This window comes from Ambystoma mexicanum, chromosome 2q, assembly GCF_040938575.1.
Source record: "Ambystoma mexicanum isolate Mex_15411 chromosome 2q, UKY_AmexF1_1, whole genome shotgun sequence".
In the NCBI taxonomy this organism is placed as follows: Eukaryota; Metazoa; Chordata; class Amphibia; order Caudata; family Ambystomatidae; genus Ambystoma; species Ambystoma mexicanum.
The window spans coordinates 312776684-312801460 of NC_090924.1; the positions used below are offsets into that span (position 1 = coordinate 312776684).

The 24777-nt window shown below is 47.5% G+C and overlaps 1 protein-coding gene across 6 annotated transcripts in view; it reads left to right on the plus strand.

The window, feature by feature from the left end:
- Positions 1 to 24777, plus strand: part of HAGH (hydroxyacylglutathione hydrolase) — a 933635-nt gene that overhangs the window by 805188 nt on the left and 103670 nt on the right. For all 6 annotated transcript variants that reach the window (XM_069647285.1, XM_069647283.1, XM_069647282.1 and 3 more), the window contains exon 8: positions 9046 to 9125. In XM_069647285.1, the coding sequence (XP_069503386.1) occupies positions 9046 to 9125 (80 nt within the window). The remainder of the gene's footprint in view (positions 1 to 9045; positions 9126 to 24777) is intronic.

Consider the following 24777-nt stretch of genomic DNA (forward strand, 5'->3'; position numbering starts at 1 on the left):
CCGTAGTCCGAAGGGGAGGGCTTTGAACTGGTAGTGACGCCCTTGGACCACAAACCTGAGGAATTTTCGGTGCCCCTTTAGGATGGGAATATGGAAGTAGGCATCCTCCAAATCCAACGACGACAGGAAGTCTCCTTCCTCCAGCTGACCCAGGACGTGCTGGAGCGTGACCATCCGGAACTTCTGCGCCTTGATGAACTTGTTCAGACGTCGCAGGTCTAGGATGGGGCGCCATCCTCCCGTCTTCTTCTTCACGAGGAAGTATCTCGAGTAAACTCCGGAGTCCCGAAGCCTCTTTGGGACGAGTTCGATGGCGCCCTTCCTGAGCATCGCCTTTACCTCCAGGAGAAGCTGAGGGACGTGAAGCTCTTTCCTGGCCACGGGGGGGACGCGCGGGCACTTTCTTTGAAACTCGAGCGCGTGGCCCCGGGCTAAGGCGTCCAGCACCCAACGGTCGGTGGAGATGGACTCCCACACGCTGACGAAGCTCGCCAGCCGGCCTCCCACCGGGGTGCTTCGGTGGGGGCCCGACCCCACGGCCGGTTCAATCCTGTTTCGACGAGGCTTTGCCGCCTTGACCTCCTTGGCGACGACGGCGGGGTCCGCCCGACTTGCCTCGTCCTCTGTAGGCCTCCTGAGACAATGAGCGGGCCGCTTGACGGTAGGTGGAGAAACCGCCACCGGAACCTTTGGAGGCGCCCTTGCCTCCGCTGCTCCGAAAGGGCGTCCGTCGTTGCTGCAGAACCCCAAGGGCCCGGGCCGTCTCAGTGTCCGCTTTAATGGCCTGAAGGGAATCGTCCACTGTTTTCCCAAACAGGTTGTTCCCATTGAACGGCATGTCCAGGACTCTGGTCTGTACGTCTTGACGGAAGTCCGTAGCCTTGAGCCATCCACGCCGCCTAAGGCACACGCCGTTGCCCAACTGGCGAAACCCAGTGTCGGCGATGTCCGTCGCAATAGTGATGGCGTGGTCCGACGCCACCTCACCTTCCTGTAGGATCTCCAGGGCATCCGCCCTCTTGTCGTCCGGTAGGAAGTCCAGCAGGGGAGCCAGTTTGTACCATAGCTCCCTGTCGTAGCGGGCCACGATAGCCAAGGCGTTGGCCGCTTTAATCGTCGTCGCTGCAGACGAGATGACCCTGCGTCCCATAGCGTCCAATTTCTTTCCCTCGCCGTCCGGCGGGGAAGACGATGTGGAGGCCGCACCCCCCCCCCGCTTTCTTCCTGGCCGACGACGGAGTCCGGTGTAGGCTGCGCCCTGAGGCACAGGGGGGCCGCGTCCGGGACCCGGTACTTCTTCTCGTACCGGTCTCTTCTAGCTGGCGTCGTGGAAGGGTTCTTGAGGAGGGCGAGGCCCTCATCCCAAATGTCGTCCAGTAGAGGCACCGCGAGGACCGTCTTCCTCTTAGCCTCGTCCTTCCTTTTTCTTCTCCTCAGGGCAGAGTTGGAAAAGCTCGGATGCCCTGGCGATCATGGAGTAGAACAATCCAATCTCGTCGGGCGGAGAAGCCCTGGTGGGAGGTGACGACGGTAGATCCTCGTCGTATACCTCGTCGTATACCTCGTCGTCCGTACCCGTCGCTGCCGTGTCAGTCCCCCTATCATCCCCTCGGGTGGACGGGGAGGAGGGCTGGACGGGGCGCGACGGCTGAAAAGGAGGTGGAGGGTGAATCCTTCTTCTCTTGGGCGGGGGAACACCAGAAGGTCCCGGTTCAGGATCCCCCGACGGGAGAGGTTCCTCTGTCGGCAACGGTAGTCTCGTCCTTATCTCTGAGCATAAGGACTGTATAGCCAACAAAATGGCCGCCGAGTTGTCTTGCGGCGCTGGCAGAGGGGAATCCGACGGGCGATCAGGGGCCCCGTCGGCACCCTCGACGATGTCGTCATCACCTGCGTCGGGATCCATCCCGACGGGCCGGTGGTCTTCCACGCCAAGGCCGTGGCTTAGGACCTCGATCAGCTCTTTCTCAGAGGTTGAAGCCGAATCTACGACGACGCCCTGCCCCCCCTTTTTCTTCCCCGCCGGGGATTTCACGGGGGTCCTATCGATGGGCACAAAAGAGGACTCCCTCTGAGGTGGCAGGGAGACTTTGAGCCCCGAGGTCGCCACCACTGGTGTAGCCTCCACAGGCTGAGCCAGGGCCGCCGCGACAGTATCGATAGAGGGCTTGGCCGGATGGATTAAGGCCTTCACCACCTTAGGTGCGCTCACCGCCTTATCCTTGAGGGGGGGGGACACTGCCTCGCTCCCCCTCCGATGGGGCCTTCGAGCTCGACCGGGGCCTCTCCAGGAGCTTCGCCGGGTGCTCGCCCTTCCTCTTACCCGACCCAGAGCGTTGGCTCGTGGCTGAAGGTGCCGGGGAGGGTGCGCCCTGCCTGGCGCCCATAGAGCCCGACCGTTCGGCGCTCCCGGTGCCAGCGGACTCGCGGTGCTTGGTCTTGTGTTGGACCCCCGTCGCCGGGGCGTCCTCAAAGGTCTTAGAAGACCGCTCGGATTTCTTCCTCTTCTTCTCGCCTGACGGGCTCTTCCCTTCCAGCCAGTTGGCGAGACGTTGACGGCGGTCCTTCATGGTCCGCTCCGACATATTGCCGCAAAACGCACAGTCCTTCTCCACGTGCGTCTTGTCCTCTTGTAAGCAGTAGAGTATAAAAGGAGTGTTCGTCCTCCTTAAAGACGTTCTGCAGCTGGCATCCAGGGCAGACCCTGAACAGCTTTCCGGGCGTCGAGCTTCCCTTCTCCTGGGCCATGTCCGGGCCTGAGAAGCTTCTGGAGTCCTCCAAAAGCGTAGCTCGACGAAATCTTCACCCTTGAGGGGCGCAGACGAATCCGACACGGGTCCCCGTTGATCGGATGGAGAGTCGGTGGAGCTTGAGGCTCTTTTGACCGAAAAAAACGAAGTTTTTGAGAAAAAACGTGAAAAAATAGCACTAACGCTCGAGAGCAATAGCACGAGGATCCCAACACATGAACGTGCGGTAAAAATCTGAAGATGGCTGCCAGAGGCGGTGCTTAGGTAGAGGGCAGTCATTGGCTGTGGTCAGTATGACGCAGAGACCAGTGATTGGTTATTACTACGAAAGACAGATCAGAAACGAAACTGATACTGGTTTTTTCTTTACCGAGGATTCCCAGCCTGACGACGGGGAATATTCATGAGCATGTGAATCCATGCCAGACCCCATGCTGGAGAACCAAGATTCTCTTTCCACATCCCCTTCAATTTTTTCCATGAATCATCAATGAGATGATCCACGGGCATTAGCTTAACATATGTCGATACCGTACGTGGTGATGAAGCAAATATAGCACACCCTGCTGATTCATCCTATATCGGTAAAGATAACGTGCTTACTCTCTCCAAGAAAAGCGCCTCAAGTTCATTGAATCTAACTCTCTCTCTATTACACAAATAGGCATTTGTTGTGGAAGTGTAGCATCCCTGAATATTCACCAATCACATGTAACTTATCTTATTTCACAGGCCTATGTTCTTTCGATAAGGTCTGTGTTTTGTCAGTTTTTAAGAATGAGAAAGATGGTTCATCCAGGATCTCTGATCTTGGCCTTGGTTATCGGTGAAACTTATCTCCCCTCCAGTGCAGTGAAGATGGCTGCCAATAGGTGTTCCTATTGACTTTGGGCAGTACCTCAAAAGGCACCATTTGTCCATCCAGCAGTGCATCCCCAATCTCAAGTATTCCCCTCGAAACCAAACTATGCCAATTCAATGTCCTATTACCAATTTGAAGGCCAGGATTATGCCATAGGGAGGCGTTATAAGTGAGATAGACATTACTTTCAAAGTTAGATAGCGACCAATGAAGTATTTCTCTACTCACAATAGTGGTGGGCAAATTCTCAACAACATTCAGTATTTTTGCCATTGTGCAAATATTGTTCAATTTATAAGGTTTAAAGGTACCCCTCTCAATAGATAACCAAATAGGCTCATAGAGATTCTTCGGTGATATATAATGTGCAGCTTTCTTCAGTATGAAACCTCTGTAATATGTATCTAAATCAGGGTAACCAAACCCCCGCTCCTGTACACTACGTAGTGGAATGAACTTCAGAATTTTTGTTTTTTTCTTCTCAACCCAGAGACATTTTTGAAAGATCCGATCAATAATTTTCAACATCTTTTTTGTGAACCTCAATGGTATGGACTGTATAACATAAAGCACTTTTGGTAACAACGTCATCTTTATTGCATTGACTTTAGCCCATATTCCCAACTTCAAATGTTCACATTTTCTTATGTCTGTCTTCAAAGTCTCTGCTAACCTATTTAGGTTGAGTTATACAATTCTCTTCAGATCCCTGCTCAAGTAGATCTCTAAATACTTCACATGTGAATCTGACCACTTACAGTTCAAATCTGCAAAATCACCTCTCTTATAGGCTGCTGAGAGTGGGAAAAACTCTGTTTTCTGCTAATTAACTTTGTGGCCCAAATTTCGCCTACCTTCTGAGTTCTTCAAAGTTGCACTTCCTTCTTCTGGGTTAGAAAGGATAACCACCATGTCATCTGTGTAAGAGAGAACCTTGACCTCAACTCCCCCATATTGTAGTCCTTTTATCCTTTGTTCACTCCTGATGTGAGCCACCAAAGGTTCAAATGCAATATCGAACAAAAAAGGTGACGGAAGGGCAACCCTGCCTCGTACCCCGGGTAAGGGCAAACAAGTCTGATAATTTATTATTCACCCACATTTTAGCCCTCGCTGTATCGTGTAGACAACCAACCCCTTAACAAAATTAACACCAAAACCCATCCTTATCATTGTAAATTTCAAAAATTCCCAGTTGACGCTGTTAAAAGCCTTCTCTGCATCGATGAATATCACAGTATCCGGAGATTCTGTTTGACAAAGACCCATTTTTATCAATAATGGTGCTTATATTATCATACCCAAACCTACCCCTCATAAATTCAACCTGAGATGCATGAATTAGACTCCCAATACATTTATCCGGCCTATTCGCTAAAATGTTTGCAAATATTCTCAAATCAACATTAAGTAGTGAAATAGACTGATCGTTCCCACATCTTTCGTGGTCTCTTCCCAGCTTAGTTATCAAAGTGATCATGGCCTCTTTCATAGATGGACATTCTCCTATCCTGTATGAAAATATTAAACAACTCACTTAGAGTGCTAGAGTTGATCCAAATGTTCTGTAACTCTCTACTCTACAGGCAAGTGATCCAACCCTGGAGACTTTCCAACATTAAGCTGCTCAATTGCTAACGCAACTCCCTCCATCATTATCTGTTCTTCCAAACCAGCACATTCTTCCCAACTCAACAAAGGAATTTCAATAGACCCAAAAAAGTAATCTAAGTCGGAACTCGATGGGAATAAGTCTTCCTTATAAATTGATGCATAAAATGACCGGAAACTCTTACATATGTCAACATTTTTCACTATCAATTGTCCATGTTCATCTTCTATTCCCTGAATATACGACTTTTCGCTCATCCCCTTCAGTCTGTTAGCTAACAGTTTGCTATTCTTGTCCTCATTTTCCCAATACTTATGTTTCATGAAGAAAAAAAAAAACGTTTTGCCGTTATTGAGCTAGTTTTATTATCTAAGGTTTCCTGACCTCAAATCATTCTTAGACAATCTGTAATATTTCCAGTGTGTGCATAGCTTTGCTGTAAACCGGATAGCTCTGCTTCGAGAGATTTCAGTTCGATCAGACCTCTTCCCCTATATACGAGGTCCTATTAATTAGTTCTCCTCTTACAGCTGCCTTGAAACTATCCCACACTATCATGGTGATTGCAGACCCTATATTATCTATAAAGACCTCAATGAAAGTTCAAATGCCTGACACTACATCAACTTCCATCAAAATTCCTGTTTTGAGCCGCCACCTTACAAAAGTAGACCTCTCTCGACCAAAATCCAAACGAAGGTCTACTAAGGCATTACCTGAAATCTCCCTCTCCCTAATGTCTACACCCAAAGACCTGTCTAATAACATATTGCATATTAAAATGTCGTCTAATCTTGAGAATGAATCATGAATGGGCGAATAGAACCTGTATTCCTTCTTCGATTTGCCATACATCCACTAAGTCAAATCTCTGAAGAAAAAGGCTAAATTCCTTACACACTCTTAAATTTGTGTATCTGTATCGGCCAGTATGGACCATTTAATGGTCAATAACACAGTTAAAATCACCCCCCAAAATGAGTGACTCTACCCACATATCACGCAGTAACTGTATCATTACCTCAAAAAAGACCTTACCTGGAGAGCAAGGACCATACACACAACCCATACTCTGGACCTTTCCATTATAATTCAACAAAAATGATCAAACATGACATTCATACCTTTCCTAAACAGGATGCTAACCCCTCACGACCTTGTTTAGAAGCAATTTGACAATTCACGTGGGTATCTTGTACAAGTCAAAAGTTTCCTGTCCTCATTAGTCAAATGCATTTCTTGTAAAAGGACTACGTCTCCTCTCCATATCCTAGCCATTACCTTCCTCCTCTTCCGCGGACAATTAAGCCCTTTAACATTCTATGTCCCAATGGTCAGTTCAATCATTCATCCCAAGTCGGAAGCTAGTTTCCTACAACTATACAGCTCTAAACATGTCCTCACTTGCCAGGCTTCATAAAACCATAATCCAGAATCCCAATCTAAATTGGATCCTTCACACAATAAATCCCACCACGAGTAGCACAACCATCTTAGACATAAAACACAAACACAAAACAAAACACACAAAACACCCAACAGAAGAAAAAATAACAGAGATATAACAACAATTTAGCAGTCCAACGCCGCCTTGAGTAACAAACACTCCAATGCGCAAATATTCTGAACCATATCACCCACCCCAGTTTGCAGTGCCCCAGACAAGCATAACCAAATTAAGCATTCTCCCCCAAACTGCATAACAATTGTCCATTTTCAGGTTAAATCACCATCTTAAGTATAACTAAAATCTTTCAGGTTCTACTTATATGGCTAAACTGTCTTCACGGTAAATCACATGCTAAAAGTACAATACAGTTGCCAGCTGCATTGTATGATCAAAAGACCACAAGTGAATTGCAATGTATTTGCACTCCCTTAAACATCTCCACCCCCAAATCATCCAATATATCCATTTTACCATCCTCCCTCCCACGCACTGTACACTGGGCATGCATCTGATTTACAGTATTCAATACAACACCTCCCCTCACACCACTATATACATCGGAATATACATCCCCTTCCCTGACAGCCATACACAATTCCTAGGGTCTTTTATTTTTGAGTTCCATTGCGCTTATTATACTAAAATCCTGTCGCGTGTATTCCGAAGGTTCAAGTGAAACAATTTAGCATAGCGAATACACGCAGGTATTCATTAAGTTTACCCGTTATACAGTTTATTCAGGCCATAGATTCATGCGTTAGAGCAATAAGGGTCGTAATTGAGACACATCCCAATCCGGGATCTAATGAATTTGCAAGTAATACAATGCCTTATCTGTATAAGCACCCTGCAGCTATGTGCACCACGCTAAGCAGTTTTCATGTTGCATTATTATCACGGCTGTGCTGGAGTATGCTTCACTGCCAACCGTTGCGGGTCCTAATACACAGGCAATCCCTTTTCCCCAATCCACTCGAGTGCATCAACAGGTCTCCAGCGTTCATCTGGACGCCACTGCCTGTATTGCAGTGTTGAAGTGCGACCAATGTTCCTTCTTCCGGGCCTCCTAGTCACTTCCTGGTAGCTTGTCATTACGTTCAAGCACACACTACGTCCATTCCTCTGTTTTTCTCCAAACCCACTGAGCCTAAATTCCATACGGTTTAACGGTCGGAAAAATCAATATTATTACGGTATATGAATTAAAATGAAAGGATTTTAAAAAAAGAACTTGAGTGGCAACAACTGTAGCCAATTATATCTAAAACACACAAGTAAGGTCATAATCCCCCGTTGAGAAGTAAAATCTGACTTTCATCATTTCTTTTTCTTTCATTCCTCTGTGTTTCTACAGACTCCACCATTGTTTCTTGATCCAGATCAGATAAGAAAGCCTGTGCTCCACAATGGTGAATTAAATAGTGAACTTGACCCCCCCAGAACAACCTTAAAAATTGCAGGATACACCATGCCATATTTGTTTGCTTCTTGCTTTCTCCTTAGCCATGTTAAATGCTTTCCTTTTCTCCAAAACATCTCTGCTCAAATCCCCAAAAATCATTATTTTATGACCTCGCCCTCCCCCAGCAAGGTCACTTATTTCACAGGCTTTCTTCAGAATCAGTAGGGAATCTCCAAAACTTCACTATGAATTGTCTTGATCTCTCTCCAAGTGCAGGCTTTGGAGCCAAGGACCTATGACCCCTCCATCTCCAGTGGCAGGTTTGGGTCCAGGTTGAGCAGTTTAATTAAAGACTTTTCCAGACAATACATAGGACAGCCCCTTTCAATGTTCTCTGAAAATCCTGCAATACAGATGTTTCTTCTTCAGAAATTCTCCTGCTCAGATCACTTAAGGGTAAGCTTCTCATTTTGTATTTGTAGTTCCCTTATTTGCTCAGGCATTCTATTGGTTTCATAATCCATTGAGTTCAAATGACTTTCCATGAAGGTAACTTTGGCAGACAGTTCAACATATCTCTCCTCTGAAGCAAATAGCTTTGATATGATAACTGCAATGTCAGCAGTCACCTTTGTTAAATGTTCCAGCAGTTTGTCCTCTCTTCTCTCACTCTCAGTAGTGTCTCCTTGACCTTTCTGTCTCTTAGCTGGTTGGGTTGTTTCAGAAAGATTGATGTCAGCCATTATGATTGTATATAGGAGATGAATACAGGGCACAGGAGCTCAGCTCTTCTCAAGCTACCATCCCTGAGGCTGCAGGTTCTAGAATCAATGATTGTTTTTTAATGTCAAGATTTGAGATTTGTACTGCACACCACTTTGTATTTATGTCATCCTTATTAGTTGTATGATGTGTGAGTTGGTAATTTCTCATGTTCTGATTAAACCATAATATTTAATATCTTTGTAGGAGAAATATGATGCGGGTGAACCAACAATCCCTTCCACCATCGCAGAGGAGTTTACCTTTAATCCATTCATGAGAGTAAGGTATGTGCGCTGGATTGTACACCGTGTATGATGTTCATTCTAAAGAATGGTTCTAAATCAACGGAAGCATGAAAATAGTGGGTCTAGTTGGTGCTACCTTTTGGTCCTATTCTTTTTCATTTGATGTCAGTTTTTTGATGAAAAAGGAGATTGGGAAAGGCTATGAAATGGGCAAATGCTTTGTGAAATTAGTACACCTCCCATAGAAAGAGGGTCCTTGCTCTTCTAGTAGGCAGACGGACAGCACTTGTGTGACTGTGAACAGATTGATTGTGGAGCAGCTTATTATGTTGATAAACTTTATTAGGTTGATAAACTCTCAATAGCGTTAAGCATGTGCCATCATGCTGAACACATACATTGACTAATGGAAGCGCAGGCTAAATAAAAGTTCTGATAAAGGCATGTTGTGATATTGAATGTAAATTTGAAGAAAATTATTACCATCAAGCTGTGGTAAAAACGTCCCATCCCCTTTCCTCCATACTGCATGCGCCTCCCTCAGGAGGGACGGGAGACGGAACCTTTTTCACCAGAAAAATCTTCTTCCCCTCTAAATTTAGAGGCGCGGCCCTGGGAGCATGCGCTGCCCTGACTCCGCCCACTGGGGTCACACCCCAGTCCCCTTTTCCGCGTGAACGGGCGGAATTCACCAGCGCTCCTGGGTTTGGCTTCGGCCATGTAATTCCATGCGCGGATTCTTCCTCTATATCTTCTTTTGTCTTTTATTAATTAGGTACTGGATCCTCAGACACCACAGCTCCTCCCCGGCGCATGTCGACTTCACAGGGTTCAGCAGGTGCCCATCCTGCAGCGGTCTCTTCCCGACTTCAGACCCCCATGCACTCTGCCTACCTTGCCTTAGCCCAGACCACGGTTGGCAAGCCTGTTCGGAGTGGGGCTCGCTGTCCTCAAACGCTGAAGAAAAGACTAGCCAGGTGGAGGTAGCTCTTTCAGTGGTCAACTTCTCAGGATCTCAAGAACTTCGTGAAGCATCGATCCAGGCCTGAGGCAGGGCCTTTATTTTCATCTGCACCCCGCAAGGGAGACTCCTTCCCACTGGCTCTCCTGCGCGGGAGGGACCGGTTAGGTCCTTATACCAGCACACACACCGAGGCTGTCACAGCTACCGGCCTACTGGCTGAGTGGTCCTCGGATCCTCCCGGTTCCACTGTTGAGGGGCCGCTAGGCTCAGTTACCGGGCTTGCGCCCGAGGGGCTCCGCCCTTGTACCGGCATCATGGCTGAGAGTCTTCGCCCTGTTACCGGCAGTATGTCCGAGGGGGGCGCCTGAACCCAGCTCGAACGACCCCTGGGTCGAGGTTGGTACACCTACCGGGCACGTGCGCGAGGAGCGGGGAAAGTTGCGCGCCTCACACATAAGAGACTTGGGAGAGGCTGGCTCCAGCGAGCCGAGCAACACGTCGCAGCCACGTGGTAGGCAGCTCAACAAAATGCCCAACGTGCCAGAAAAGGACACCCATTGAACGCCTCTGCAGGACTTCGGCGAAGAACGAGTATCGAGGTGGGACTGGCATCAACCAGGTACGTGGCCTATGGCCTACCCTTCTTATGCGCAAGGTAGTTTTCCCTTGCATCCGTATGTACAGGGTCAGCAGCGGTCTCAGCTGCCTCTAGCTACCCTGTCTGTGCCCTCCTCCTCCTCTTTGGCAAGCGAGGACCGGATCTTCAAGAGGTTCCTTGGCCTCATGAAGTCTCCGCATATGGGGACTATCGCCAAGGACGCAGTCATGGGAAGTCCTTCGCGCTATGCTAGCGGCACCACAGACCTCCTCCGGCTCCTCAGCCTACTCCGCAGGCGGTTCCATACCAGCCTCCTCTTCCTCAGCCTCTGGCCGTCGTCCCAGTGCCCCAACCTCTGGATACTCCTCCTCCTCCTCCTCCACAGGATCCCCCAGACCCTCCGAATACTGATGAGGAGGAGGATCCTGACACACCATCAGCCAGGGCCTTCCACGAACGTCAATTGGGCCAGGCGGAATACCTGGGCCTCCCCCAGCCCCAGCTAGAACAGCCGGCAGAGGGCGTCTACCAGAACGGGAATTAATCTAAAGACCGACGTGGTGTCCCTCGCCAAGAAGGGTTGGCCCAAACCCCACTCTGTCCAGCCAGTCAACCGCTGCCTGGACGTCAAGTACAGGCAGATGGAGGGGGATACACTCTTGCTCTCCTCCCATCCTCAGCCACACTCCTCGGTGATTGCTGCAGCATCGTTGTACTCCAAGACTCGGTCGTCATAGTCTTCGTCATCTACGGCGCTGTTAGGCAAGGAGGAGAAAACCTGGGAGGCATACAGTAACAAGCTGTATTCCAATGCTTCCTTGCATCTGCAACAGGCCAACGCAGATGCCATGCTGGCAGCCGCCAAACAGAGATTACGCCGAGAAATTGCTGACTTCCTCCCGGAACTCCCTGCCAACAGCCAATCACATTTTAAGGCGGGGCTAACTGAAGCCAAGCTCGTGGCTCAGGATATCATGGAGTCTACTCTGGCACACATTGACAACCTCTGGACGTGCCATCTGTATTGCCACTGTAAGAGGATTCAATTCAACACTACAGCTAAGTCAATGCCTAGTCTGGGATACTGAATGGAAACCTTTATTAATATATCTTTATGTCCAGTTCATGCGTTCTGGATGACTACCCCTATATAACACCCCTCTCTTGGAATCCCCCTGACCCCACTGAGCCAAGAAGTAGTTCTGTTTTGCAAGTTTAAAGGTTTATTTGATAATTTAAACAATATATATATCTATCACACTTTATAATAAATTAATAATTGAATATCACACTTAATCTGAGCAGTAATCAATAATGGATAGTCTGGCACTAGCACACTTGTGAATAGGAACAGAAGAATAAGGTGGTAGAGAATGCTTTATATAAGTTCAGATGGATGTAATGTTGAATGAAAATGCAATACAGAAAATACTCAATATGATTTCAACAAAACAATGTAATCACTTTTCTCTGGCAATCCCCTCCCCCCTTTATGCAATGGAAGGAAAGCACACAGTTCTCAGAAATGCAATCAAATTTAATTCAGTTCACCCCAGCAAGCTTAGACTACAGAAGTTTGAAACACAGGCCCAAAATGCTTTGATGTGTGATAGCACTATATTGGAAAATGTGCTAAAATGCTTTTATATCCCTCTAGAGGTTCAGGGTGAGTGGTATCTAGTTAATATTAGTCCAGGCTCACTCTAGCAATGATTCAGGGATGGTTCTTAAGAGGCAAACAAATTTTTAGCAAGGAAAGCAATGAAGCTGCGGTTTTCACACGTGGAGAAATTTACAAATCGCGGTAAAATTCGCGAGTGCGTTTTTCGCGATTGCGGCAATAGTGTATGGAATAGGAATGCGGTTCTAGGTTCGTTGAAAAGCCAGGATTCCCAGCTTTCAGAGGAAAGTTACTGCAAGTCTCTAAGACAAACGGTCACGGAGATATGAGCGATATGGTAAAGGTCGTTTTTCAGATTTGAAATTTTTAAGTTCAAAGTGACAAGTGACAGCTAGCAACTAGAAATGACAGGTGACAGCTTTACAAAATGACAGGTGACAGTTAGGAGGCAGTTCTACTTATATTAAAATAGATTGAATTATATTATTTTAACTAAGAGATTGGTTCTGCACAGTTCTGCTAGGTACTCACAATATATTTAGAAATAGAATGGGCCTCGCCACGGATCTGGTCAGGTTTTAGACTGGACTCTGGTCTGGTCTTGGCACTTCACAGTGATCTGGGTCAGCTCTCTGGTTCTGCTAACAGTGGTCTGGGTCAGCTCTGCTCTGCTGGTCTAGCCTCTCTGGATTCTGGAGATTGATGGATTTGAAGTCTGGATCTCTGGATGTGGTATGGTCCGGCAGCATGCTCCGCAGCAAATGGAATTGAATGTCCCTATCTGTCCTGACTGTCTGCTTTTATGTGTTTTGAAAATGGGTGGAAAGGCTAGCTTCCTAGGCCCTACCCCTCTCCACTTGTCATTGGCCACTTCATCCTCTTCCCCTTGATTGGGGGAATGAAATGAAGTGTCATCATGATGAGGTCTGTTTATGATACAGAGAACCCACCCCTGTCAAATTACACACAATCTATATTTTGACACAAAAGACATATTTGCACAGGTACACATTTGTTTAAAATTACATGCACCCATCACATATTACAGGAGGTATACCCTGTCCAAATCTGCTCTTCCTGGGAGCTTGCATTCAGAAATGGCAACATTTGCACTTTTTGGTCAGGTTACCAATATCAGATTCTTACTCAAATTTACCCAAATGTGTGCAAGGCATGCAGGCATTAATTGATGAAGTATCAGACTTTTCACATGCAGACATTTTAAGTAATACCCTCTTAACTGCTAGTTTGCCCCCAGATCATGCCACCGGTTCTAAAAACCTCTTAAAATGTGGGCAGAAAAATCACAAGAATTATGGTATCATTTAAATAATTATGACAAGTCCGTACTATGAGTTATTCATCTTTTTCTAAAACCATATTCTGGCTCCAAAGGGGTGTGGTTTCCCCCCAGCACAAGGTTGAATTTCTGGTTTTTCCAGTTCTGCCAAGCCAGCTTGCTCTCACAGGCAGTGCTCCTCCCCTTTTCTTCCAGGAGGAAGCCACTTTTACGGCCCCCATAATAAACCATCTGCCTGGGCCCTGGAAGGCCCATTGTTCAAGAGGAAGCCATTTATGGCCACTTCAATAAACCCTCTGCCTGGGTCCTATGTTTAGTCTCTAGCAGTCCCTTAATAATCCAATCAGAGAAGTGTCATATCCCTTTTGGTGGGAACAGCAAAAGGCAGGTAGGCCTGGGAACACAGCTGTTGTGCAAGTCTCAACACCTGTCGGGGGTAGCTGGTGGGCAGAATTCAGTTCCTTAAGCCAGGCCCCAGCTAATGTCACTTTTAGTTACCCAGTTTTCTGCATTCAAATAAAACTAACCATTTTACATATGCAGCTAGAATGCTGATTCTAAGTTTAAAACTATGACATTTAAACAATTGCAACCTATGTGACACTCAAAAGTAGGTCACTCATTTCTTTTAAACATTTAGGTTTTTAGTGTCTTTCAGTCCAAATTTACTTAAACTTCTGAAATCCACAGCTCAGCCAGTCTTGTTATAAACCTTCAAGTCATTTCAGAATATAACTTTACATTGGATCCACCTCTCAGTAAGTCTTTCTTTGGCCTGCTTTGGGTTCATTTATTCAGTTTTACACGAAAAAGAAAAAAGTCTGGTGTTGTTTTAAAACGCCGGCTTTCTGATAGTGGTGAGTACTGGTAATGCACCCATTTTTGGGATTTAAGAAAATGAATTCCCCACAATTCTAGGTTGCTTTTGACAATCAGCATTGCCATTCCCAATGGTTTCAGACTACTGTGTGGGTAGTCCAATGGTGGTTTTAGGCAGTGCCCTTCTGTGCCCATAACATCGGCAAAAATGAGTGGCAGCCTATTCTTCATGCATTTCCCTGTGCATTTTCTCTGGCCATCATGATGTTTTCCATGTCAGTACTGCACAGTTTTTGAGGTAGGGCTCGGATGTATGGGTAAAAACATCCCACAAGCCCCCCTCTTGCGATGGCCATTCTGTTTCACTGATGGAACTCGCAAGACCTGGGATGTTTCCTCATCTTCTTCCAATAGATGGCACAGTTCAGCATCTTTTTCTCCATCCGGTCGGATCGATCGGTTCTCCTCGCCGGTCCTGATGGGGGAAGATTGGGCGGTACCCCGGGCCCCTTGCGTCTCTGCTCCCGGTCTCCGGATCGTCCTCCTTGGCCCGTCTCCAGGTTTTCTTTCTCCTAGGACGACAAAGGAAGAGCGGCAATACCTATTCATAGACATTTTTCCCCCACCATTGATATAGTGGGGTGGCATATGAATTTTAGAACTCAACAGATATGCACATGCACATTTTTTTAAATTAAGAGACAGGAACACATAAACTTGAGAAACACAGAATTTGATAGGCTATATGTAGGATCTTTTAAGTTAGAACTGAATTAATCTGAGACAGTACCTTCTAGGATTCCAGAGGATTCCTCCAGTTGTTGCAGAGTGTGCCTGGGATGGCAACACTTCAACTGGTTTATGTGGACCCACTTGTCTTCCCCCTCTGCCAAACCGCCTTTGGGGATGCGGATCTTGTATGCCACAGGGGAGATTTTGTCTATAATCTCAAAGGGTCCCTTCCATGTAGGCAAGTATTTTCGCTGTTTTGCCTGGTTTCTTTGGAAGTTGTATAGATAGACCCGGTCCCCCACCTGATATTCCTTCCTGGAAGTCTTCAGGTCATAGTGGGTCTTCATGCTATCAGCTGATCTTTCTAGATTCCGCTGAGCATAAGCAAAAGCATGTTGAAGGTGTTATCTTAAATTCTCCACATACTCATGAGTTGTGGAGGCATTTATCAGTGTCTGCTCTTGGGTCCTGTAGAGCAAATGCTGAGGAAGCACCATCTTGCGCCCAGTCATCAACTCAAATGGTGACATTTTGGTTGCAGATGAAGGGGTAGATCTGATGGCCATTAGGACCAGAGGTAATCGGATATCCCAACTTGGCCCAGAATCTGCCACAAACTTCTTTAATATACTCACAATGGTTCGGTTATATCTCTCTACTGCCCCAGAAGAAGCTGGCCGGTAAGCAATATGCAACTTCCTTTTGACCCCCAGTATCTCCCACATCTTTGTCATTACTTCACTAGTGAAGTGGCTACCCCTGTCTGACTCAATCCTTTGAGGTAGACCGAAACGGGAAAAGATGTGGTTAATCATCAGGGTAGCTGCAGTTTCTGCCTTGCAATTTGGGGCTGGGAGACATTCCACCCACTTGGTAAACAAGCATGTCACAGTCAACATGTACTTATTCCCCCTAGCAGAGCGAATCACGGGGCCTACAAAGTCGATTTGTAAATCTGACCTTGGCAGTGTCATCCCCCTCTTTTGGAGAGGCGCTCGGTGCGTGAGGGATGATGGCTGAAATTGTGCACACACAAGACACCCCTTCAAGTATTGGTCGAGGTCCTGCCCCATGTGTGGCCAGTATGCAACCTCTCTTAAGATTTCCAATGTTGTGTGAAACCCCCTATGACCGGCAGTGGCCGCATCATGGGCGTGACTTAACATCAGGCTTCGGAATGAGGTAGGAACCACCCACTGATCGTGGCCAGCTTTGGATTTCCTTACCAGCAAACCGTCTTGGATTCGGAACATTTTTGGACATTTCATCAACACCCTTAGGTCCTCTTTCCCAATGTAATCGGTATCCGTCAGGGGAAAGTTCTCAGGGTCCTCAAGGTGTTGGTAAAACTTACCAATAATTGGTTCCCCCTTCTGAGCGGTAATCAAATCAGCATCAGGGGTCTCCTTACTCCATTGGGCAATTGAAAGGTCGTTGTGAGCATTTGTCTGGGACCTAGTGATAGCAGTGACCTGGATTTCCCCCAACAGGGACTCAATCTCAATTAGATCCCCTTGGATGGCCCCGGTTTTGGCCAGCTGATCAGCTAAGTCATTTCCAGTTTTGTCTGGTCCCTCTACTTTGGAATGACCCTTGATCTTTTTCCAATAGATGGTCATCTCATTCGAGGTAACCAGATCATAAATGTTTTGGATCAACTTCCCATGTTTCAAGGGTTTGTTGTTAGCACATAACATGCCTCTGGTTTTCCAATTAACTAGGTGCTCCACGAACCCGTTCCGTACATAATCCGAATCTGTGATTATGACCAGTTCGCGGAGTTGATGCTGGACAGCAGTGAGGATGGCCTGATGCACAGCCATCAATTCTGCCACCTGACTACTTCGGGGACCAATTTTTTATCCAGCGGAGGGTTCTGGGGACTCATTCACCCATGCATTCCCTACGCCGGCCACCAGTTCTTTCTCCCCGTGGTTGTCAACATGGTACGAGCATCCATCCACATAGACAGTGGGCATTCCCTCACACTTGTCTTCTTCAAAGACTTTGTGTGGGGAATTAAGGTATGCCTCCGTGTTGTCCTTGATTTTTAGACTTTCGTCCTCGAGACAGTTTTCTCTGGCACAATCATGCAAGTCAGCCAGACCTTGCGCGAGGGGACTCTTCTTGTTTTGGCCATATCTGACCTCCACAGGAAAGCCTTGCATTGACAGAATCCAGGAAGTAATTCGGGAATTACTCACATTTCCGGCCCGGATTCTATCACTTTGGAGATATTGCAGAGGCTGGTGTGGAGTCTCCACTATGATATTTTCCCCCTGGATAAACGGGCGGTAATTCTTCAATGCCCACACCGTTGCCAGGAGTGCCTTCTCACAATCGTTGAATTTTTCCTCCACAGAGGATAAAGTTTTGCTCGCATAGGAGATTACTTTATTGACCTTGTCATGCTTTTGGTATAATACTGCTGTCAAGCATGTATTAGAGAACCCCGTCTCCAGGAAGAACTCCTTGTTTCTGACAGGGTAAGCTAGGCAAGACGCTTGTGAGAGGCTTCTTTTGAGTTGTTTTACTGCTTCGGCTTGTTCTGGACCCCATTCCCACTTGACCCCCCCCTTCAGGAGATGAATCAGGGGTCTGGTGATCTCTGCGTAGCCCTCAATGAACTTTCTGCTGTAATTAGTCAGTCCAAGGAGGCTCCTTAGTTCCCGCAAAGTTGTGGGGTCTTTCAGTTTCTGAAGTGCTTCCACTTTCTTTTCCTGGGGACAGAGACCCTGAGGAGTAATCTCATGCCCCAAGAAATTAACACGGGTTCTACACCACTGTGCTTTCTGAAAGGAAAGTTTTTCTCCGGCGGCCCTCAACTGGGTCAGAACATAACGGATCTCCGCTATATGTTCCTCCACAGATGAACTTTTGATGAGGACATCATCTACATAAGCCAGGTTACCCCTCGCACCCAGGTCGGGCATGGCCTTATGTAGGAAAATGTTGAATTCATTGCCGGAGTTGAGGTATCCGAAGGGAGTCCGGGTCCATGTGTATTGCTGGCCCCCAAAGGTAAAAGCCAGTTTGTATTGGTCCTCCCTGCTGACAGGCACGGTCTAGTATCCATTGGTCAGGTCTATTGCAGTGAATACCTGTGACCCCTGGATCTGGGCCAGCCCTTGGTCAATGTAGGGCAGAGGCCATCGGGAAGTATGGACCCGTTTGTTGAGATCCCTGAGGTCGGCGCAGAGTCTCCACTGGCCGTTTGGCTTCAATATTCCCAGCACCGGATTATTGAAGGTGCTGTGAACTGGACGGATTATTCCCCGGGACTCAAGGTTCTTAATTATTTCAGTAAGGGACTCCATTGATGCGAGAGGCAAGCGATATTGCTTCACAGACACTGGAGTCATGCCAGGGTCCGTGGGGATTGTTGTTGTGTGGATGTCGGTGCGACCACAGTCATATGAGTCTACCGCAAAGAGATCTTGGAAATCCAAGAAAACTTGTTTCAACTTTTGCTTTTGTTCCAGAGTCACACAGGCATCAGCTAGGTTGACTCTCTCTTCCACCATCTGCCTGAAGCCTGGAAAGACTTCTGGTTTGGCTATCTCCGCGGCCTCCTCCAGCTGGGTGGAGAAGTCCCTGGTCAGAGTGCTAATTTGGACTGGAGGCTTTAGGTGGGAAAGGCAGCCCTCATGGACCTGGAAAATCACCTCATCCCTCCTGAAGTCACAAGTCACATCTTCCTTACCATAAGGGCAAGAAGTGTACACCAGGAAGTTCCCCCCATGCCGGGTAAAAATCCTGTCTGGTGTTGTATTGTCCTCACTGTCACTGTCAAAACAGTCCTTGGGGATTGGTCCTAACAGTTCATTACCTAAATCGATGGAAAAATGTCGGTCATCAACCGCCATTCCAATAATGGTGCCTGCGGCTAGAGTAATACTCTTTAAGTCGCTGTTATCCACCTCTATTAGAATGGTGTCATGTTCTATGTTGACTAATGGTGTTGGGTTTACCCCCAACCCTTGCTGTTGGAGAGAAGCGTTTAGATGTATGTAAGCATCAGGGTTTTGCAAATATTGTCCTCTTTTAACTTTCACTTCCAGGGAGAATTGTCGGGTCCTTTCTGGGATGGTGACTTCCTCTTTGATCTGAATTTCAACTGCATAAGGTAGCAATTGAGCTGACCTAAATGCTTTTTCTGGATCATCAAAGCCCATGGGATTATCCGCTAATCGGGACCAAGCTTTGAAGTTTATTAGGTCCAGACTAATGGCAAAGCGATTGAGAATGTCACTGCCTAAGTAAAAGGCTGCAGTAACGTCTCGCACGACCCAACAATTATGGACTATGCTCTTGTTGCCAATGGAGATTTTGAGCATACACCTGCTTGGCAGGAGATGTTTGGAATTAGGTGCTTCCAGGTCCATTCCCCATTTGTCTATCAGTTTGAAGGTGGGAATGGCTGGATCTTTTGGAAGTTGGCGAAACATGGCTTCGCTGATGAAGCTCTTACCATTGTTCAAGCACACTCGAGCGAGAACAGAGTCCTTCCCATCATTTAACTGAACAGGGATGAACAACTGCTCTCCAATTTGCTGAATATCAGCCAGGCTCTGAGCTGATTTCACATCTTTCTGGACTATAGGAGTGGGAGTTTCTGATTGTGGATTGGTAAAGAATTTCAGGGTGTTTCCTTCCAGTGTGGAATACCACCTTAAACTGGAAGGAAGGTTGATTTTCAGAAATAGAGAGGACCCCCCATCACCAGTCTGTTGTCCTACTGCTATTACTGTCACGTCGGGAGTTTGGTTGTTCTGGAAGTGAAATTCTACTTGGTTAGATTTTTGTTCAACCATGTGGCATGTGCCGTTTAAACTAACATGGTTGACACTCTGTTTTAATTTTATGGGTCGGCTAGTCTGGGTCCAGAGGACCTTGTTTACGCAATCTATTAAGGGTGACAACCTCCTCAGGAGGTCATTCCCCAGTAACAAGGGGTGCCCTCTGGAGTCACTACTATGACTGGGTGTTTCAACTTGTGTCGCCCAATTTTAATGTCCACATCTGCCGTCCCCTCGATGGGAATTTCCTTCCCGTCAAAATTCTGGAGTTGTCCAGGAAGTGAGGTGAGAGGAATTTGGTAATTCCCTCCCCTTCCTGCATTCAGTTCCTCAAAGGCCCTTCTGGACAGAAGGGTAGCTTGAGATCCAGTGTCCACCAGTGCCAAAATTGTACCCTGCCCCTGTACTTGTACCGGGGCATAGTATCTTCCCCCCTTCTCCTCAAGGGGGCACAGATAATGCACATTTTTGGACAACTGGTTGGCTAACTTTCTGGTTTTGGACATCGCTAGCAAAGAGATTTGGGCAGAATTCTGTGGAGAGCCTTGGGAATCTGAAATAAAAAGTTGGCAACTGGAGATCAGAGCCATTGTGGGTTCCCCTGGCTCCGGTTCCGGGCCGCCCCCCCCTTTTTGGAGGCAGTCACCAGGATGGGTTTGAACCAGGGGATTTTCTTGCTGTTGGTTCTGGGATGAGATGGTGGGCGGCGGTAGCTCAGTCTCCACATCTCCCCAGTCTGGATTTGCATCCCTAGGGACCCATTTTTCTTTGGGAGGAGTTCCCCCCTCTCTGAAGGAGAAGATCCTTTTCCCAGGATCCTCTGAGGATCCCTCTCCCTCAAATTGGAAGATCTGTATCTCCTCCTCAAACTGAGTCTGTTTGGGTCTTTTGTTTCTCCTACCCCCCCTCTGCTCCTTAGGAGGCAGACTTTCAGGGGCAAGAGATTTTGTTTCCGGTTCCTGGGTTTCCAGGGGCTGTTTACAAGTGAGGAAGGAAGCTTCCTCCAAGGCTTTACACCCCCCTTCCCTTTGTGCCTCCTCCCTGGGAACCGGTATGTTATCGGGGTGCTGCCCCCGTCATTGTTCTGGAGTACCAGGTCCAGAGTTTGGGGCATTCTGTGCCGGCATGCCCATCTGAGGGTTCTGCTGTGCCCTCAGTATTTGACCCAGATCCCGTGCCATATTTTGGACCTGGCGCTCTAACTGGGAAACCCGCTCAGGCTGATACGGGGCTCTATTTTCTCCCCTGGGCTGATCCCGGGAAGGGTAGCTATCCCTTCTCTGGTAGTACCCCTGGTTGGGAAGATTTTGGTACCCCTCCACCCTTGGCCTCCCCTCTCCCGGATTAGGTTGTCTGGGCTCAGGGAATTGGGGAAAGAAGGATGGATGATTTTGGGGCTGGAAGTTGGGTGGATACCTGGGGAAAAAGTTCTGCCCAGGATTTGGAGAATTTCTGCCCTCCGGTGGGAAGTTAGGAGGGAAGTTCCCTGGGATAGGTGCTTGGCTGGATCCCCCCCCCCCCTTGGGCTGGAGGAGTCCACACATAACCCAGGATGGGTCGACTTCCCTTGTAACGGGGACTTACACAGTCAGGAGAGCGAGGGACCCCATTTGTGGGACTACCTCCTTGACTCCCTGTTTGTGACTGGCCCGAGGACCTTCTGGGCCTAGCATTATTAGGTGCAGGTAGGTTTTTAGGCCCCCCATCTCCAACTCTAAAACGGGGGTGACCTTTACCTCTGCCACCTTGGCAGCAGCAGGGGTGTTGTTGGCTTTGGGGTTTTTGGGCGCATTATTTTTATTTTCTATTGGCTTCTGCACCTCATAGATCCGGGTCGCCTGTTCAATGACCCAGTCTAAAGATCTTTTCTCGTGAAAATCCCTCACAAGCTGGGTCATTATGTATTTGGGCAAGGCATGGAAAAACGTATTAATAAATTCTCTGCTATCCGTGCGCACCCTTCTTGTGGTCTGTGCAAAAGCACGCTTTAACTCCTGCACAAATTCTTGTGGGGCCTGATCCTCCCCACATTGTAAATTGTAGGCTGCCTTGCGAGCCTCTTGAGGATTTCTGTGAACAGAAAAATGTTTTAATATGGCCGCCCTATAGGTGGACCACCTGGAATGATTTTGGTCCTCCAGCCCTGCAAAGAAACTGGAGTACTCTGGGGAGAATGTCCACTTTACATATTGGATACAGCTTTGGCTGTCCTTCAAATGAAAAGTCTCCATCATTTGCTCATAGAGCTCCAAGTGTTCCCAAACAGAGTACTTGGCGTTCTTATGATAAGGCGTGATGACACTCCTGATTGCCTTAATCTGTTTCAATGGGTCCTTAATGAAGGCCCTTTTTGCCTTATTGGCCTTTTTGGTTCGGGTAACCCTTGTCCATTCGTCCTCTGACTCACAGGCACTGCTCCCAGAGGTTCCTGTCTGATCTTCCAGGTTTTCCCGGATTCTGCGAGCCTGGGAATGGCTGGCAGAATGTGGGGACCTGGTCTCCTGTGTCCTGTACCGCTCAGAGGAGTCTTCAGATCCCTCCTTGCTGCTAGGATTTGATGGGTACCCCCCCCACTGACCTAACTGGGCAGAGGTTTTCAGGATGCCCTTAATGGGCCTACTCTCCTGGGGTTCCCCATTAAATTGCACTGTGCTTGGGTGCCCATACCCGGATGCCCGCCCCTCCATTCCTGGGTGGTACTGGCCTATGAGCCCCATGCTTCTGGCTGGATAGTAATCTGCCATCCCTGTGGCCCGGTGCTCATGTGCGCCAGGGGACATGGGGGTGGCAGAGTCCAGGGACTGAGAGAGATAAAGGCCTCTGGTACTAGGGCTCCTGAGGTTATGCTCAGGAGTTTCCCTTTCCCAGCGAACCTGGTCTCTATCCGCCCCTGCTCCCTGTTGCAATGCAAGAGCCTGCGCCTTCAGTTCCTCAGTTAAGGCCTTACTAGACTCTATCAGTCTCTCCTGCATCGCTACTTGTTGTTGGAGCCTATCATTGTGCTGGCAGAGAGCCTCATTCTCTCTCTGCGTTTACTGATTGGACCTGGAGCACTGGGCCAGTCTTTGCTGCAGGAGGGTTACCTCCTGAGCTGTGTCCCTATTGGCCTGCTCCTTTCTTGCCAGAGCATCCTCCACCTTCCTGGTGTGCTCTAACAAGTTATGGTGTTCTTTTTGGAGGTCACCCAGTCCCTGGAGGGCCAGGTGATTTTCTTCCATTTTCCTTTTTAAGTGGCAGACTTCCTGGCCTAAGGTATCCCTTTCCTGACTAAGAGCCTGCATCTGTGCCGCCAGGTCGTCCCTTTGCCTTTGGAAGGCACCAGCTTTCTTGCGCTCCTGGTCAAACTCTGCCTGGGTATCCAGGTCTTTCAAAATCAGTTTATTGCTCTCTGCCTTCTCCCTATCTAGGTGGCTTTGCAGGGTGACTACCTGCTCAGCACATGCCCTATTGAAGTCTAACTGTTGCTCCAGCTTTTTCTGGCTCTGCAGTAGGGAGTCCAAACCTTCTTGGTACTCCTTCTGCAAGGCCAGAAATCTGGTATCCTGGTCAGCCTTTTCCTGTTGCAGGATGTCCATATCCCTCTTTATTTTAATGATATGCTGTCTACTCTCATTTTCTGACTCCTGGCTCCCCTGCAGCCTCTGCTCAGAAGAGACCAGGTCAGATTGGACCTTCTGTAATGCCAGCAGTTGCCTACTCGCCAGATCTTGGCCTTCAGCACATTTGTACTGCATGGCTCCCATATGTAAATATAAATATGCCGCTACCCTGGCAATCTTGTTGTGCTCATCCTTAGCTTTAGGAGCCATGTATAGTTCACTCAGGGCCACATGTAAGGGACCCTGATCTCTCCATATATCTGACCCTGTTTCCGTGACCTGTTGCGTGATGGCCTGCAACCAGACCATGCGGTCCTGGTGAGTCCACTCACCTCTCACAAATAACTTATGTAAGAAGTGCTCTCTGGCTATTTTCATGTCTACTAAGGTCGTCATTCTGGAATTTGAGTTCCTTCCTGACTTACAGAAGTTTGTATTTTATTTTTGCAAAACAGACCTTTTCCTTAGAGAGTTCCTTTGAGGAGTGCTTTACAGCGTAACACAGCGTGGTGATCCGACCGGATATGTGTATCTGGTCAGCTGGCACACTGTATTAATCTGCACAAGTGATAGATCTAACCCAAACGTCCCGCTCGAGCCCCCAATTTGTAAGAGGATTCAATTCAACACTACAGCTAAGTCAATGCCTAGTCTGGGATACTGAATGGAAACCCTTCTTAATATATCTTTATGTCCAGTTCATGCGTTCTGGATGACTACCCCTATATAACACCCCTCTCTTGGAATCCCCCTGACCCCACTGAGCCAAGAAGTAGTTCTGTTTTGCAAGCTTAAAGGTTTATTTGATAATTTAAACAATATATATCACACTTTATAATAAATTAATAATTGAATATCACACTTAATCTGAGTAGTAATCAATAATGGATAGTCTGGCACTAGCACACTTGTGAATAGGAACAGAAGAATAAGGTGGTAGAGAATGCTTTATATAAGTTCAGATGGATGTAATGTTGAATGAAAATGCAATACAGAAAATACTCAATATGATTTCAACAAAACAATGTAATCACTTTTCTCTGGCAATCCCCTCCCCCCTTTATGCAATGCAAGGAAATGGAAGGAAAGCACACAGTTCTCAGAAATGCAATCAAATGTAATTCAGTTCACCCCAGCAAGCTTAGACTACAGAAGTTTGAAACACAGGCCCAAAATGCTTTGATGTGTGATAGCACTATATTGGAAAATGTGCTAAAATGCTTTTATATGTGCTGGCAATGAAGTGAAAAATATGCTAA